This window comes from Amblyomma mixtum, chromosome 2 (assembly GCF_055824585.1).
Source record: "Amblyomma mixtum isolate Tamu chromosome 2, ASM5582458v1, whole genome shotgun sequence".
Lineage (NCBI taxonomy): Eukaryota > Metazoa > Arthropoda > Arachnida > Ixodida > Ixodidae > Amblyomma > Amblyomma mixtum.
The window spans coordinates 4,584,672-4,598,172 of NC_143013.1; the positions used below are offsets into that span (position 1 = coordinate 4,584,672).

The 13,501-nt window shown below is 43.9% G+C and overlaps 1 protein-coding gene across 1 annotated transcript; it reads right to left on the reverse strand.

Moving 5' to 3' along the window:
* Positions 1 to 5,886: 5,886 nt before the first annotated feature.
* Positions 5,887 to 12,709, reverse strand: LOC149358273 (uncharacterized). The gene is made up of 3 exons (XM_089567537.1): positions 12,694 to 12,709; positions 7,242 to 8,027; positions 5,887 to 6,407 (listed from the first exon to the last, which is right to left on the reverse strand). Exons 1-3 carry the CDS (start codon positions 12,707 to 12,709, stop codon positions 5,887 to 5,889), a joined length of 1,323 nt encoding a protein of 440 aa, XP_089423663.1.
* Between the last annotated feature and the right edge of the window lie 792 nt (positions 12,710 to 13,501).

The following is a 13,501-nucleotide window of genomic DNA, read 5'->3' on the forward strand; positions in this document are numbered from 1 at the left end:
TGGACGAGAGAGCTGTCGGTTTCACAGCGCTTGAAGCTACTCGCAGGAGGGAGTATAAACAAATCTTAAGACCCAGGACACTTCCTAGGTGTGCGCGCCGTGCGCCTAGGCGCATGAGCAGGGCAGGTGCGGTTCTGCGCAGCGCATATATCTGAATATCACAGATATCGGCGTCCGCGCTCGTGTGCGCATAAGAAACGGTGTCCGGTTGACAACAATGGGAGGACAGCATGGCTCACTCTGGTTCTTTTCTTCACGGCTTTTCTTCTTTTCTTCCACTGTAATGTGCGTGGAGAAATAAACTTTCAACTTTCAAAGAGAGTGAGCCAGCACAAGGCATATGGAGATGCATGCCCCTTTTTGACGCCCGGTGTGCTGTGGCGTGGGAACGTAGTCACTAGCGGGCTCACAGTAGGCCAGGGGTCTCGGGGCGTCGTGGAGACAACGATTTTTGAACGAAGTTTTGGAGGCTTGTGGTCATCGTCATCGTGAGCTGCTTTAAACATAATGCTTTAGCTTGATATAAGCGCGCGGCGGAGATTGTAGGCCATGTACGAGGCATTCTGTGAATTATATTTAGCACTGTGCATTGCTTTCGGGGTCGATGATAAACTGAAATTCTAATTTGCAGTTGCGGCCGTTGACTTCGACACCAGGGAACAAAGAACCTTACATGTGGATTCCCATGGAATGCCTCGTAATTAAGTTTTCCTTCTGAACGCTAGGCGTGTAGTGAAATCGCCAAGGTGTGAGGCATTCCGTTGTAGCCATTTTTGCTGTGCGTGACTTCGATGCCGGCAAACGCTGTGAAGGCTTGTATTCGTAGTTTAGTACTCATAGAATCTCGAAAAAGACGCCCCGTTTGACTGTATTTCTTCAATGACCTCATCAACTTGACGGCACCCGTATTAATAGTTTGAAATCAGAATATATTTTTCTTCATACATGAGTGAGTTGACATGCTTTAATGGACGCTGTAGAAATCAACAGGTAAAGATTTCGATGTTATCTGTTGCAACACATAGCACTTCCCTTTCATTTCATGTCACACTGTGCACGACTTTAACTAAAACGATAAGCCTCTCTGCGTCTGGCGCCTAAAGTATACAACGACATGCGTCCAATCACTGCATTTACAAGCTTGCTCTTCCGACCTTTGGTACGTCAACACGCCATCTCGAGTGTACTGACATTTTGACTTGGCGCACTAAATTCATCCTCCTGTTTCAGAAACCTTGTGCGGGCGTTGAAAAACAAAAGCAACAGAAAAAAAAGCTAGAAAATGTAGAATTGAATTTAAAACGCAAACATGACGAATAAATTTCTCCACAAACTTCGCGGCAGCAACATTAGTAGCTTCAAATAACATTAAATTTTTCATGAGGCATGACTTAGTCCGCTCGTTTTAATGGATGGCGTATTCAGAGAAGTCATTCGATGTTGACTTTTCGAATACATAACCTGCGCCCCCCCTCCTCCCTCCCCCGTTTCGATTCCTGCAACGCAGGTAAGAAACCTGCCCCTAACGCTCAGTCTTTTTGTAGATGATGTGCCATGGTTACCCCGATATGCGCTGGGTCATTGCATTTCTAATTGTGCACTTCCGGCTTTCTGGAGCATCAGCGCGCCATCGTGAAAACGTTCACATTCTAGCTTGACACTTTAAGCCCATCCCTCCTTCAAAGAAACCCCTTGCGCGCGGCAAAAGATTAAAGAGAGAGAGAAAAAAAGAAAATGAAGTATTAGATTTTAAGGACAAATGAGGCGAATAAACTGAGGGTTGCTGACCTATTTTTTTTATATGCAGTTGTCGTTAATAGCATACACCACTGACATTTACTCGGCCTTGGTTTTAATACATGTCTGCGGGTATCAGGGGTCATCGTAACCAAGGCATTGCTCTTCCATCGGCCTAGAGTGCTTTTTCTCTTCCTCAAAAGTAGCAGGATGAAAGATTTTGCGAAAGCCTTTGAAGTTGATGGCGCCTTAAGGAAGCAGAGGAATAAATGCAAGGTGACTTATTCCACCTAGACGTCGCCGGGACTTTCTAAATAGGAACACAGGTTAGAGCTAAATACGTGGGAAATCACACTCTCACTGCTAGCCGGTCGGTAAGTTTCGAGTTTTTCTTACCTGTTCATAGAAGGACGTTGGCGTTTTAGATGCGGCATCACACAGTATTGATTTGCTGCCACAAAAAAAATAATGTGAAAGAAAATGGAGTTCTTATTATGCGCCCATTAAGTTACATGTGGATGGAGACCGGATAGAAGAGTTGCAAGAACTACGGTTGATTTTAGAAATTGCGCGTCTTTTACGCAATCTGTGTGACCATGCTCTGGGCGATATCAAAGCATGCAATGTAATCGTCGTGAACTCTGTATCAGTACCGAACAAAATTTGGTTAAGATTGTTTATGTGGGGCGTTTTTCTCTAATACTAAACTGAAAAACTGTGGGCAGTGATGTGCAAATTCTTGTTCCCTTTTTATTCGTCGTATATGCCACCTATATGAACAAGTATTAACTGGTGCTAACCATTTTTCAGAAGTGAATACAGTATACACAGCTGAGTTCTGCATACCTATCTAAACTGCACAAATCCTACATGCATCAGATTTTTTGTGGTGGTTAAATGTGCTTACGGTCATGTGCGCGAATTTCTGTTCCGTTCATAGAAACTAAACTTTCTACTTGCTCTGTTGTCCGTTTGGTTCTCCCAAGCTCGCGCACATCAAGTAACGGTCCCTATTAAACACCAGATCGTTCTGACGTACTGTTTCCAGATCGGCCGCCTACATGCTCTTAGGCTGGGGCTTACGTCTGTACAGTGGGCTTCGTCCAGCCGACAATCAAGTTGAAACACGTGCTTGCAGCACGGAGATTCAAATCAGCCTATTTATTCTCTCGCAGATGAAAGGTGCATGTTAAATGTTCCTTCTATGTATACAATTTGTAATTTTTACCACCGCCTATGTAATACCCTCGTGAAGAGGGCCTTTAGGGGTATCTTGAAATAAATAAATAAATAAATAAAAAAAATAAATAAATAAATAAATAAATAAATAAATAAATAAATAAATAAACAAATAAATAAATAAATAAATAAATAAATAAATAAATAAATAAATAAATAAATAAATAAATAAAAGGGAATGAGGATGCAAAGAGAGATCTCGCAAGTGACTAGGCGTGATTATGGCGCCGCGTGGAAGTTAATCGTCTCATGTGACTGAGAGCGTCGCAGATGTATGTGCAAGGTGCTTCGAATGACCGAACAGACCCTTTTCCCTTTTATTATTCCTCTCAGAAAATGTAAAAAAAGAACATAAAAGAAAGAGAGAGGGAGCCCATACCAGCAACGCTTTGCCAGGCTTAAAGCTAAATAAAGATAAAGGGAAAGGAGCCAAAAACTCCAAAGAAGAAGAAAAAACGATTTAAAGAGAAGATCAGAGCACTAAAAAAAAACAAACTAAAAGAAAACAGAAAGTTAAAGGCACATCACAGTTAAAGTTACAGTCGGAGAAAGTCAAAGCTCAGAGTGCGGGCCACGACGACAATTGGGGGAGTAAGATATAACCAAAACAAAACAAGACAAAATGAAAGACCCAACACAGGCAGGGCCACACCGTCAAAGCACAGTGTGGCGACTACGACGAAAGGCCCCCGTGCCCAACAGAGGATCACGGAGCCCTCCTCTCTGCAGACTTGTGTAAGAGAAATGGGAGGAAAATAAAAGAAATCAACGTGGATAATTAGGAATTGTGAACCGGTTGAAGGAGAAGAGCACAAGTAGAAGGGGCTCTCGGAAGGGAGGGGTAAGTAGATGGTACAATGTCTGATGAGCAAAGAGATTTTAAACGGAAAACAAAAGAACCACGACCATGGCGCCTGCGCACCACATCACCTCCCCCTCGCGACCTTTACACGTCTGTCACGGCTCTAGCAACAATGAATGACCGCGGCATGAACACACTGAACAACAATCTTACTGCTGCATATGCCATTCGCCAGCGCTTAGAAAATCTTTTCCCACGAATATCTGTTCGAGTACACAATGTTCTGATACCTGCCTGCAGTAGAAAGTTCTCTTAGGAACGAGAACTTCACATTTCGTCTGGCCACAATGCCGACTGTGGCGTGCACTACGACGAAGAGGCCCGAAGAGACGACACATCTTACGGCGCATGAGCTAAACATGAAAATTTTTTTGTCACTTTAAACAAACACAATCTTCATTATAAATTCGGAACTGAAAGGCGCTAAACTACTGTACTAAATTCGGAACTGAAAGGCACTAAACTGCTGTACTGAATCCGCCATCATTCATCTTTTTACTTTGTACTTCTAAGGGTGAAATAAAACGGTGTTTATGGTTCAAACCACGCTTTTCTGCAACTTCAGTATTTTTTTTTTCCTCGACGCATTCAGTTACAGTAGCTGTAATATGTTTTATATCTAATTGAGATCTATAAACCAATGTGCCTTTTTCCTATTTTTCGAGAAGCTGATATTTGAAAGAAATAGCAAAATAGTAGGGGTTTGCGAAAGTTCGTAAATTTTGAATACCGAGTCAAATATTCTCCTATTTGATTATTCGACCCAGTGAAATAGTGTATGCTCAAAGTTATTTGAAGCTAATTGAGCGTGTCATCAAATTTTCAGATACATTTAGAATAACTGGCCCAAGGTTAGAATAAGGCCTGCCGTATTTATTTTCTAGGACTTTTCCAGAAACAGGGACTATATATGCCGGGTACCATACTACCACGACAGAGCGGGATAGAGTGTTGAGTGCCGCAATGCGGTACATTGGCGTGGCGGAGTTCGTAGTCCTGATACATGGCCTCAGAGATTCGACTACGCGGCTGGGCCCAGGCACGCTCAGCAAATCCGGCATTGAGACCTGACCTCGGAGGCCGTGCCTCGTGCATAAGCTCTCACCGGTCTCAGACAGTGAGATGTGGCGCTAGTTTATTACCTTCCATTATATAGAGCAAAATGCACTTTTCCTATGCGCATTACTTGACAATGATAAAGGAAATACACTGACTTCGTACTTCTTGTTTCGAATGGAGATCACTGTTGCGTCTTTTAAGAGACACAGCTATAAATGCGATAGCAGCGCTTCGGTGTTTCTCACGTTTACTCATTGAATATCGCACAAGTAGCGAATACTCGCAAAAATATTCGATTCTCTCACTATTCAAATAGCACTCCATTTGGTTTTCACCTAAACTATTCGTATTTGATTTGGTAGCAAAGCTACACTATTCTTATTCGCTTCGGTACGGAAAAACTACTATTCGTGTAGCCCTACCAAAACAGCATAATTTTTACACTTTAGTTAAATACTAAAAAAAATATTTATCCCGTACAAAATACATGACCAGAATAATATCGAAAACTAGCACATCCCTACCGTATAGCATAATTTTTACACTTTTGTTAAATAGTAAAAAAATACTTATACCCTAGTGAAGCATGATCCGAATCATACCAAAAGCCAGAATATGTGCAAATGTCATTAAAAAAGTTTTGCAGCGTTTTACAAAAATTTCAGTTTTTGATCAGTTAATCAGCACTGCCTGGTTTCACGCCATTTAGAAATGTTCGAACTGCGCTGAACTCACGAATAAATTTGTCGACAAAAATATTTTAGGCTTAGGTGACGCACACTACGATAAGTCTCAACTAATTTGTTGATTGAGCAACTCAGAGATGGTAGGGCCCTACGTCTGGGACGTTTTCATAGCACGACCCTACTAAACTATTTTGATTCAGCCAGTAAAGACGAGATTTTGTTGCTTTAATTCATAATTAGCAGCTTCTGAGTTCTCTGACCACATTCGAAAATCATAATTTATTATTAGCAAGCACTGAGGGCCTAATAGATGTAAGGTATTATCTTATACCTCACCAAAGAGCAGTAGTCTTCCCAGTGTTTGCCATACTTCTTCGCGCACATATCCTCGAGGCGGTAAGTCCTGTATGTCAAGAATCCCACGAGAAACAGAACGTACAGGTACGGCACAACACTTTCACCTCCTGAAGGCAGAGCCCAAAAAAGCCCGCTGAGAATTTCGAATACGTAATGCGGATGACGGCAGATGGACCAGAACCCCGATGCCAGTAGCACGTTCGTACGGCTTTCGCCAGAGTCGTCTTGGTACGTCGCTTTGATGAGCACAGGTGGGGAACGCCATATGGTGCACTCGTCTTGCTTCTCTCTGGCCAAACGCTTTTGGTAGTCGCACCAGTAGGTGAGAGAAATCGTCAGCAATCCCAAGGTCATTATAGCGGCAGCCGATGCCACGCTTATGTTTGGACTGTGATCCACCATGTAGAAGCTGGTTAGGCTGTACATTGGTGCCAGGAAAGCGATGCCACTCCAACACAGGAAGAAACCTGCGCGGAGGCGCAGACAAAGAAGTGGGATTCAGTGCACTGAGTGCTAGATTGACATGTCTAAGCAGTTTCCGCATAACATAGCTTTGGTGGAATATCGCGCTCAATATGGGCTACAATGCATAAGGTGTGGTAGATTTAGCTTAGTTCTCTAAGCTGGGCAAGTCCTTCAGTGCAGGAAATCGATGCAGTTGTTGTAGTCCTCAAGGAAAAAAAAGGTGCATACCCACTGAGAGGGATCGGCCAAGACACGGGGGGCCACTGACAAATTCTCGAAAACGTTTCTCAAATGAAGACACAATAATAAAAATAAAAGAATGAAAATTGATAGATTAAAATTAAGAACAGATCGGTTGTTCTGAAGTGGTGACTGAATTGCTGAGTTTTTAATGGTTTGATTACAGATGAACTTTGTACATGAGCAGCCAGAAGATTTATTGCATTTATCCGCCGATTAAGAGAACAAATTACAGTAAATATCCGTGAAAGTTGGGCTTTGTGTGAATGAAAACTGATTTTAGAGCTAAGTTGAATCTTTTCAGAGGAGTTGAAAGCCATACTGAGAGCGATAGTACATCTAAAGGCAATATACGAGGCATTAAAAAATTAAACTTCGCGTGGGTTTTCTTGAGCACCCTTCCTCAAGCTGCTTGTGCGTGGTCTCCGACAAACGGGGTGGCATCTTGCTGTGAAGTAGCATACTGAAGGTATGCCCTGGAACCGTTGTCATTTCCTACGCAGCTAGTTTAGATTCAGAATTTGTTTGTCTATTCCTTTCTGAACCGCGCATTCTGGTTTGTGAAATATTTCCCAGGTCACATTATACCCACTTACCTGCTTTGTCTACACTAACACCAGTGGTCTGCATGTAACCGTCTTCCCACCAGAAGAATTTGGCAATGTACACTGTCTGCAGTGAGGCCGTCGCCGCCATAGCCCAGTTCCAGCCGTACACGTCCACCTGCGCCTTCCAGCTCGCCAGCACCAAGAGCTGCCACAGCATCATGCCAAACCTCGACATGATCCACATCTTCACGTCGAATCTGTCGCCGACGCGAGGAAAAAGTTCGATGCCCCAGAAAAAATCATACAAGATGTTTCCCGTGCGGCCGTGTTCTCCCGGACTGGGTTCAAGAAATCCCTTTGCGTACAGTGCCACCGCCACGATTAGCGCCATGATTGCCAGGACCACAGTGCACCCCGGTAATCCTTCGTAAATGCTGTAGCAGCGCAAGTTTTTTCCCAGGAGAAAGTACCCCGCGAATTCCATCGTCAAAACGTAGTATGTGAATCCTGAATGCCAGTACACGGGCGTGAATCCCGTCGACGTAGGCGGGCCCTGGTATCTGCTTCCTCCCAAGGCTTCGATGGACAGTGAACTGTAGCTCATGAACACGATGAAGAACTGCCAAGAGTCTACCGTACCATAGCCTCGTTTAGTCAAGGCATCGTAGAAGAAGCGTAGGAACCCGTCATTGAATGCCAGAGATGGCGAGGAGCAGTGTGTAATTACGAAGTTGACGGCGCACAGAACAGCACTTGATGATCCTAAGATGAGGAAAAGCGGCGCCGGCGTGGACCAGAAGGAGTCCAAGGGTGGCTCAGCCGGTTCTTCAATCTCTGCGTGCAACAAAGAATATATATTTAAACTTATATGTGCTTTTTAGCGAAAGGCTAACACTGGCTATACTGCTTACGCCGCAGAAGAGTAGAGAGGGAAAATAAGCATTCAGTGAAAAGCAGTCGGCCTTCCTGTTCCCTCGGGTAGGGTCCTCAGCTTAGAACTTGAATGCTTTAACAGGTTCTCGATTTCTGCGTTTATCCATTGCTTGGGTTCTCTTCTGTGCACTTCAATATTAGTATAGGGCAGTTTTCGGCAACCTACGGCAGCTGAAATGCAATCGCCAGGGCCCTGACCGTACCCATGAAGTCGCACTGAGCGCTGCAACGCCATATTCATCATCATCAGTAAGACTTGCAAGAACAAAGAAGTGACAGAGGTGGAACGATCTGTTAACTGTACGAAGGCTGCCATATATTAAGCCAATCAATATAGGCAAATGCCTTAGCTTGCTATGCTAGAGTTTGTCGCGATTTCTCAGCATATGGGTACTAGCCGATTCCAAGCTCGTTTACGTTTCGAACGCCTTCGCTTACTAATTAGCGCATAGTTAGCGTAATTAGCGCATTCAGAGTTCCGTCGGTGCTTTAATCAGGGAGTAGAGCATAAAAACTTCGAGAGTTCTTGCCTTATTCTTGGGCGAGAACTCTCAAGGCGATGATTGTGTTCCCATAAGATCAGAGGCTACTTAGGTGCATTACTTAACCAGAAGCGGTATGCGTTCATCGTCAAACAGGTACGGTAATGATCCCTGCTCCTCGGTTGCAAGGTGGTGACGGCATCCCGAAGGCGTGACATAATTTACTTGCGCATTCAATAGACGTTATTCATCCATGAATGACGAGAGTTACACATACCATGAAACTCCGGAAAACTTACCTAGTACCCCTATTTGGCGAAAGTTTCGCCAAGTGAGGGTTGGATAGGATAAGCTTCTCTCGATGTCTCTCTCTAAACTTGCCTAATCGCATAACCGAAGATATCTTTCTCGCCCCTGTGCTCATGAAGTTATTTGCGAAGAAATTGAAAAAAAAAAATTCGGATTAAGGCACCATTAAAAGAACTTGCACGAAGAGTTCCTACTGTGGTGCGGTAGAACCTGCGAAATTGTTGCCAATTAGGGGTTGGATAGGACAAGCTCGTCTCGGTGTCTGTACCAAGCATGATATATTTCAGCAGGCGGAGCGCTCGAAGTCTATGCTGTTTCTAATATGAAACCCACATCTGTGAAACAAACAAAAAGAGAACGGTCAAAGAACAGAAACTCTCTCTTTTATATGTTATCTATTTTGGCTACCCCAGCGTAACCTCTGCATACCGCCGAGCGGCTCATTATTTCGCCAGACATGTGTATTCTGTTTCCTTTCTTTTCGAATTTTCCTTGCGAAACACAGGAAAGTCGCTATGCTCGAAACATTCTCAGTTCTTGGACACAGATGAAGAGTACGCAAGTCCATTTGGTGAAGAGACATACTTTTATTATTTTTCCGCTCTACCTTTTTTATTGCTAGCTTTGAGAGAGACAGAACTATTGTTCAACCCTCTAAGGAATCGGGCATACATGTGCTGCATTCCGTGTACCGTTTGCATACGTTAAAGGCAAACTGAAGTTCTTACTAATTTGTTTCTTGCTGAACCATTCGCAGAATTTTGGCCACGCTCTTAACCTGTCTCCGTTATCTAGCTCGGACTTGTGTTCTCCGTCTTAATTCATGTCGGACCTTCCAAAACATTGTTTTTGAGAAGCGCAAAAAAAAATCATTGCCCAAAAATTCCGAATCACCACAGTCCACCTCGTTATTTTAAAGAAGTTCAGTGTGTTTGCCTAAGCCAAGACAATTTAAAGATATTGTGTCCCTAAGCGAGTGAAAAGAAAAAGAAAGACTTCCCACGATTCGCGAGTTAATCTCATGCGCGCGTGCACACAGACATTTCGGCCAAACAGAATATTAGCGTTCTTTCCGCTGCTTGTGCAGTTGAGCTAGCTGTGCACATTGTTTCTGACCACGTAAACGACCAAAGCAGCATAGGTAATCGGCCTATTATTGGAAAGTATCGGGGAGAAGGCTGGTCCTACAAAAAGCCAGAGTAAAACCATACATTCCCAGTATTCGGCCGATTACGTGTGATGCTTGAGAGTTTGATCTTAAAGTAGTTAACGTGCTGATTAGAAATTCAAATTCACAAAACAAGATAAAGGGGAGGACAATTTAGACACAAGGAAGCACAAATAGTACTTACCTGTGCCACTACACTGCCGATGAGAATATCGTGGGACGCGTGAAAAACAGAGAAAGCGCCTAAAAGCGTGAGAAACGGTGCTGAAGTCGTGGTTATACATTGGGCTTATTAAATGCCTGTCTTCCTTCTAGTGTTTCCAGGTTTTGAGTTTGTTTCTAGCGTGGTGACGGCCGTATGAACCTAGCGTTTGCATCTCCTTATCCGGCACAAAAATTTGCAGGACTCTGAAGCATGTACTTTGCTAAACACTTCTTGCATATTTTACGCAGATTCGTTGTAAAGGGTACAAGAAGTGCGTACCAAGGTTGCAAGTAACAGTCATTCATCTTCGCGAGAGACAGGCTGGCGCGTGGTATACTGGGAGATTATAGTATATGTTACAGATAACATGGTGAATGCTTCATGGCCCGTCAATTGCTCTCGCAGATAAGGAAATATTAATCATCGATCATATGCCTGTCGCCACGTGAGAGGCCAGGTCAAAAATTAAGAACTCGAGAAAGAAGCAAGTTGTCAGTTAACCACATTCGAACGATACGACTTCAGCGGACGTTTAGCTCACGTTTTTGAGTGTTTTCTTCATTTTTCATGGGTCCAATGACACCGTCAACTGCAGCGAATTGGCGCTGGCAGTTCCTTGCTGGGCTTCTTCTTCTCCACATGAAAATGGCTTCGCTGCGAACATTTCATCCTCCCCTTTTTCTCCGCCTGTGAATGTGAACTTTTAGGCAATGCACAAACTTATTTAAAAAAAATAGCAAAACGCTGAGGTAGCGTATGAGCATCGATCGTTAGCAATGTCGAACGAGCGTTGCGTCATTAGCCATCTTCTCTATATCCGGTATAAAATTTTCGTTATATCCGATTATCTACCTTTTTTTTTTACGCCAACCTATACAGCGCAAAACGACAAATTGTTTGACACCGGTTCGTATGTCCTACGTCAATTAGTTTGGCCGTAATGGATGTTTGAAGTTTCAAGAAGTCGGGAACCAAAGGTCGGCGGTGCAAATCCCTGTGATAAGCTAAGCTTTAATTTGACTAGCAATATTATGCTCCGTAATGGTCTGAATCATTTGATACCACTCTGAACCATTCTATGCGAAAGAGGTGGTTCACAATCTGTGTACCAATGGTACCACCCACTGCTCCCACTTGAATGACCTTGTGTGTCCTAGTAACGCCACCTTGAATAATGGGTGTATTAGAGCTAACGCCCTAACACGTCGTCTTACGCCGCCCTACAGCGTGTGATGACGTAAGCAGCAAGTAGGCCAGCGGAGGCATTCGCTTTCTTTTTGACCTTTGTAAAAAGTCCCCCAAAGTTTGTCTCAATCTTTTTTAATACAATCTTACGCCGTTCCGGGCGCTATTTCACCGCGAGAAAACTTTAATTGCTCAGAGCCTTGGCCGTGCAAGCGTGGGCCATAAAAAGCATTACAAGAGCTTCCAAGGTGTGCCCAGCAGTGCGTGTCGAGAGAAGCTATTAGTCCGGGCCAGTGGGCTGGCAACGGCGAACACTACAGCGGCAACGGGCTCTGTTCATAGCTCGCCAAATTTCGCCATGTTTTCGAAATCATAGAATTTATTTTAGTTGTTTTTGTTACCTAATGCTAATGCATAACCCCGCGAACTTACGTTTATTATTGAAGACGTGCGCCTGGTATAGCCTGCTCCGGCAAAAGGGCTGGCCCAAAGATGCTTGTCTTTGTAATACAGTTTTGAGGAAAACACAAATTCAGAGCTTCCGTTGTTTCCGGAAAAGCTGTTTTAAGTACACGAGCGAAATAAAAAGCACGTTCCGTGTTCAGAGTTTGCCGCCCACGTTCGTAGCTGAATCTTAGGGAGTCCTCTCTCCGAATGCCTGATTTTCATTTATTATCCCACACTCGCATAAATGAATATTAAATGTAACTTGTAAAGTAGTAATATCACGTTGATTTCTCTAGATACAATGTTCAAAAATGTTTACCTGCTGCACGGCAATGGACTTTGTTGCTAATGCACGCCACCGAGAGACTTTTACACAAGCGAAAAGCAAGCACGGTGGTGCATGTGGGGAGCAGGACGTAAAATTTATTCGGCGCTGTGCTGAAATTTGCTACTTACTGGTTAGCTCGGAGATTGCCTGACGGAGCTTGATAACCAGGTTTCAGAAAATTAGCAAGGGCGTCGGGTGTTCCGCATGAACGAAGCCTTCCTTTTATGTCCAAGAGAATTAAGTAAATAGCCTTAATTACAGGACACTTACGCTGACTCCCGGATATTTGCCTGAGGCTCCTCTTTACGATGGCTAGGGTAAATTACGCCCCCCCCCCCCCTGCCCCCCCCTTTCCTCCAGAAAAAAAAGAAGAAATTTGCAAAGACCGTCTCAATAAGCTCTCTCAAAGCATTTGTTAGCGCGGGTCCTTTAGCACAGCTTACTCTTCTCAACAGTCATCGTGACGTTACTGTAAACCTTATTATACAGATTACTGTGATCCCGCCCGGTCCTTTGAGCAAAGCAGTCGGTTATGCCCTGATAACATTTGCGCAGCACACATGCAGCAAAGCCGACATGCTTTGAACTTTGGTGCTATTATCCATTAGGATCAGTCGAGTTGGATCAAACGAGGTCTCTCAAGCGTATTAGCTTCATTAAAGCTCTTCGTTAATGCTCCAAAGGAAATCCTTAAACGCACTAATTAGAATAAGAAAACACGCTTAGGCTCAGTTTGCATCCAAAAAGAATTAAAAACTGGAGAGGACACTTAAGCTCGGCCTTAAAGGTATCACGCAAAAACGATAATGGGTTCATTGTCACATATGCGATATTGGTGGTTCTTTACATCCATATATGGTATGGTTCCTCATACCACTACTGGGCAGGTGGATGTTTCAAGCAAAGCCTACGGTTGCGCTTATGAGACCCAAGTTGCTCTTCCCGAGCAACTTCTCGCAAGCAATGAGTAAGTGCCACTTGCCACGGTAGGCAGTCAGCTCCAAGTCCGGTAAGCAGGTTGTGATGACGTCACAAGGTCACATGACCTAGGTGGCAGCTGGGCCATCTGCTTTTTCTCTCACGACGACGCCGGATTTTCAGCAGAATCGGAGCCTTATAATGCTATCGCGTTAACACTCGATGAGGAGTTGTATGGGAGACGGGAGGCAGACATTACTGAAGACGGATATCTCAGGCTGACGCGGAACTTGTTGCTATTTGTATGTCCGCATTAGTAAAACTCAAGAACGC

Bases quoted from the DNA above. Each gene is read 5' to 3' on its own strand.
- LOC149358273 (XM_089567537.1), bottom strand. The intron at 6,408-7,241 runs GTAAGTGGGTAT...GCCTCCGCGCAG, and splicing joins TGTTAGTGTAGACAAAGCAG to GTTTCTTCCTGTGTTGGAGT.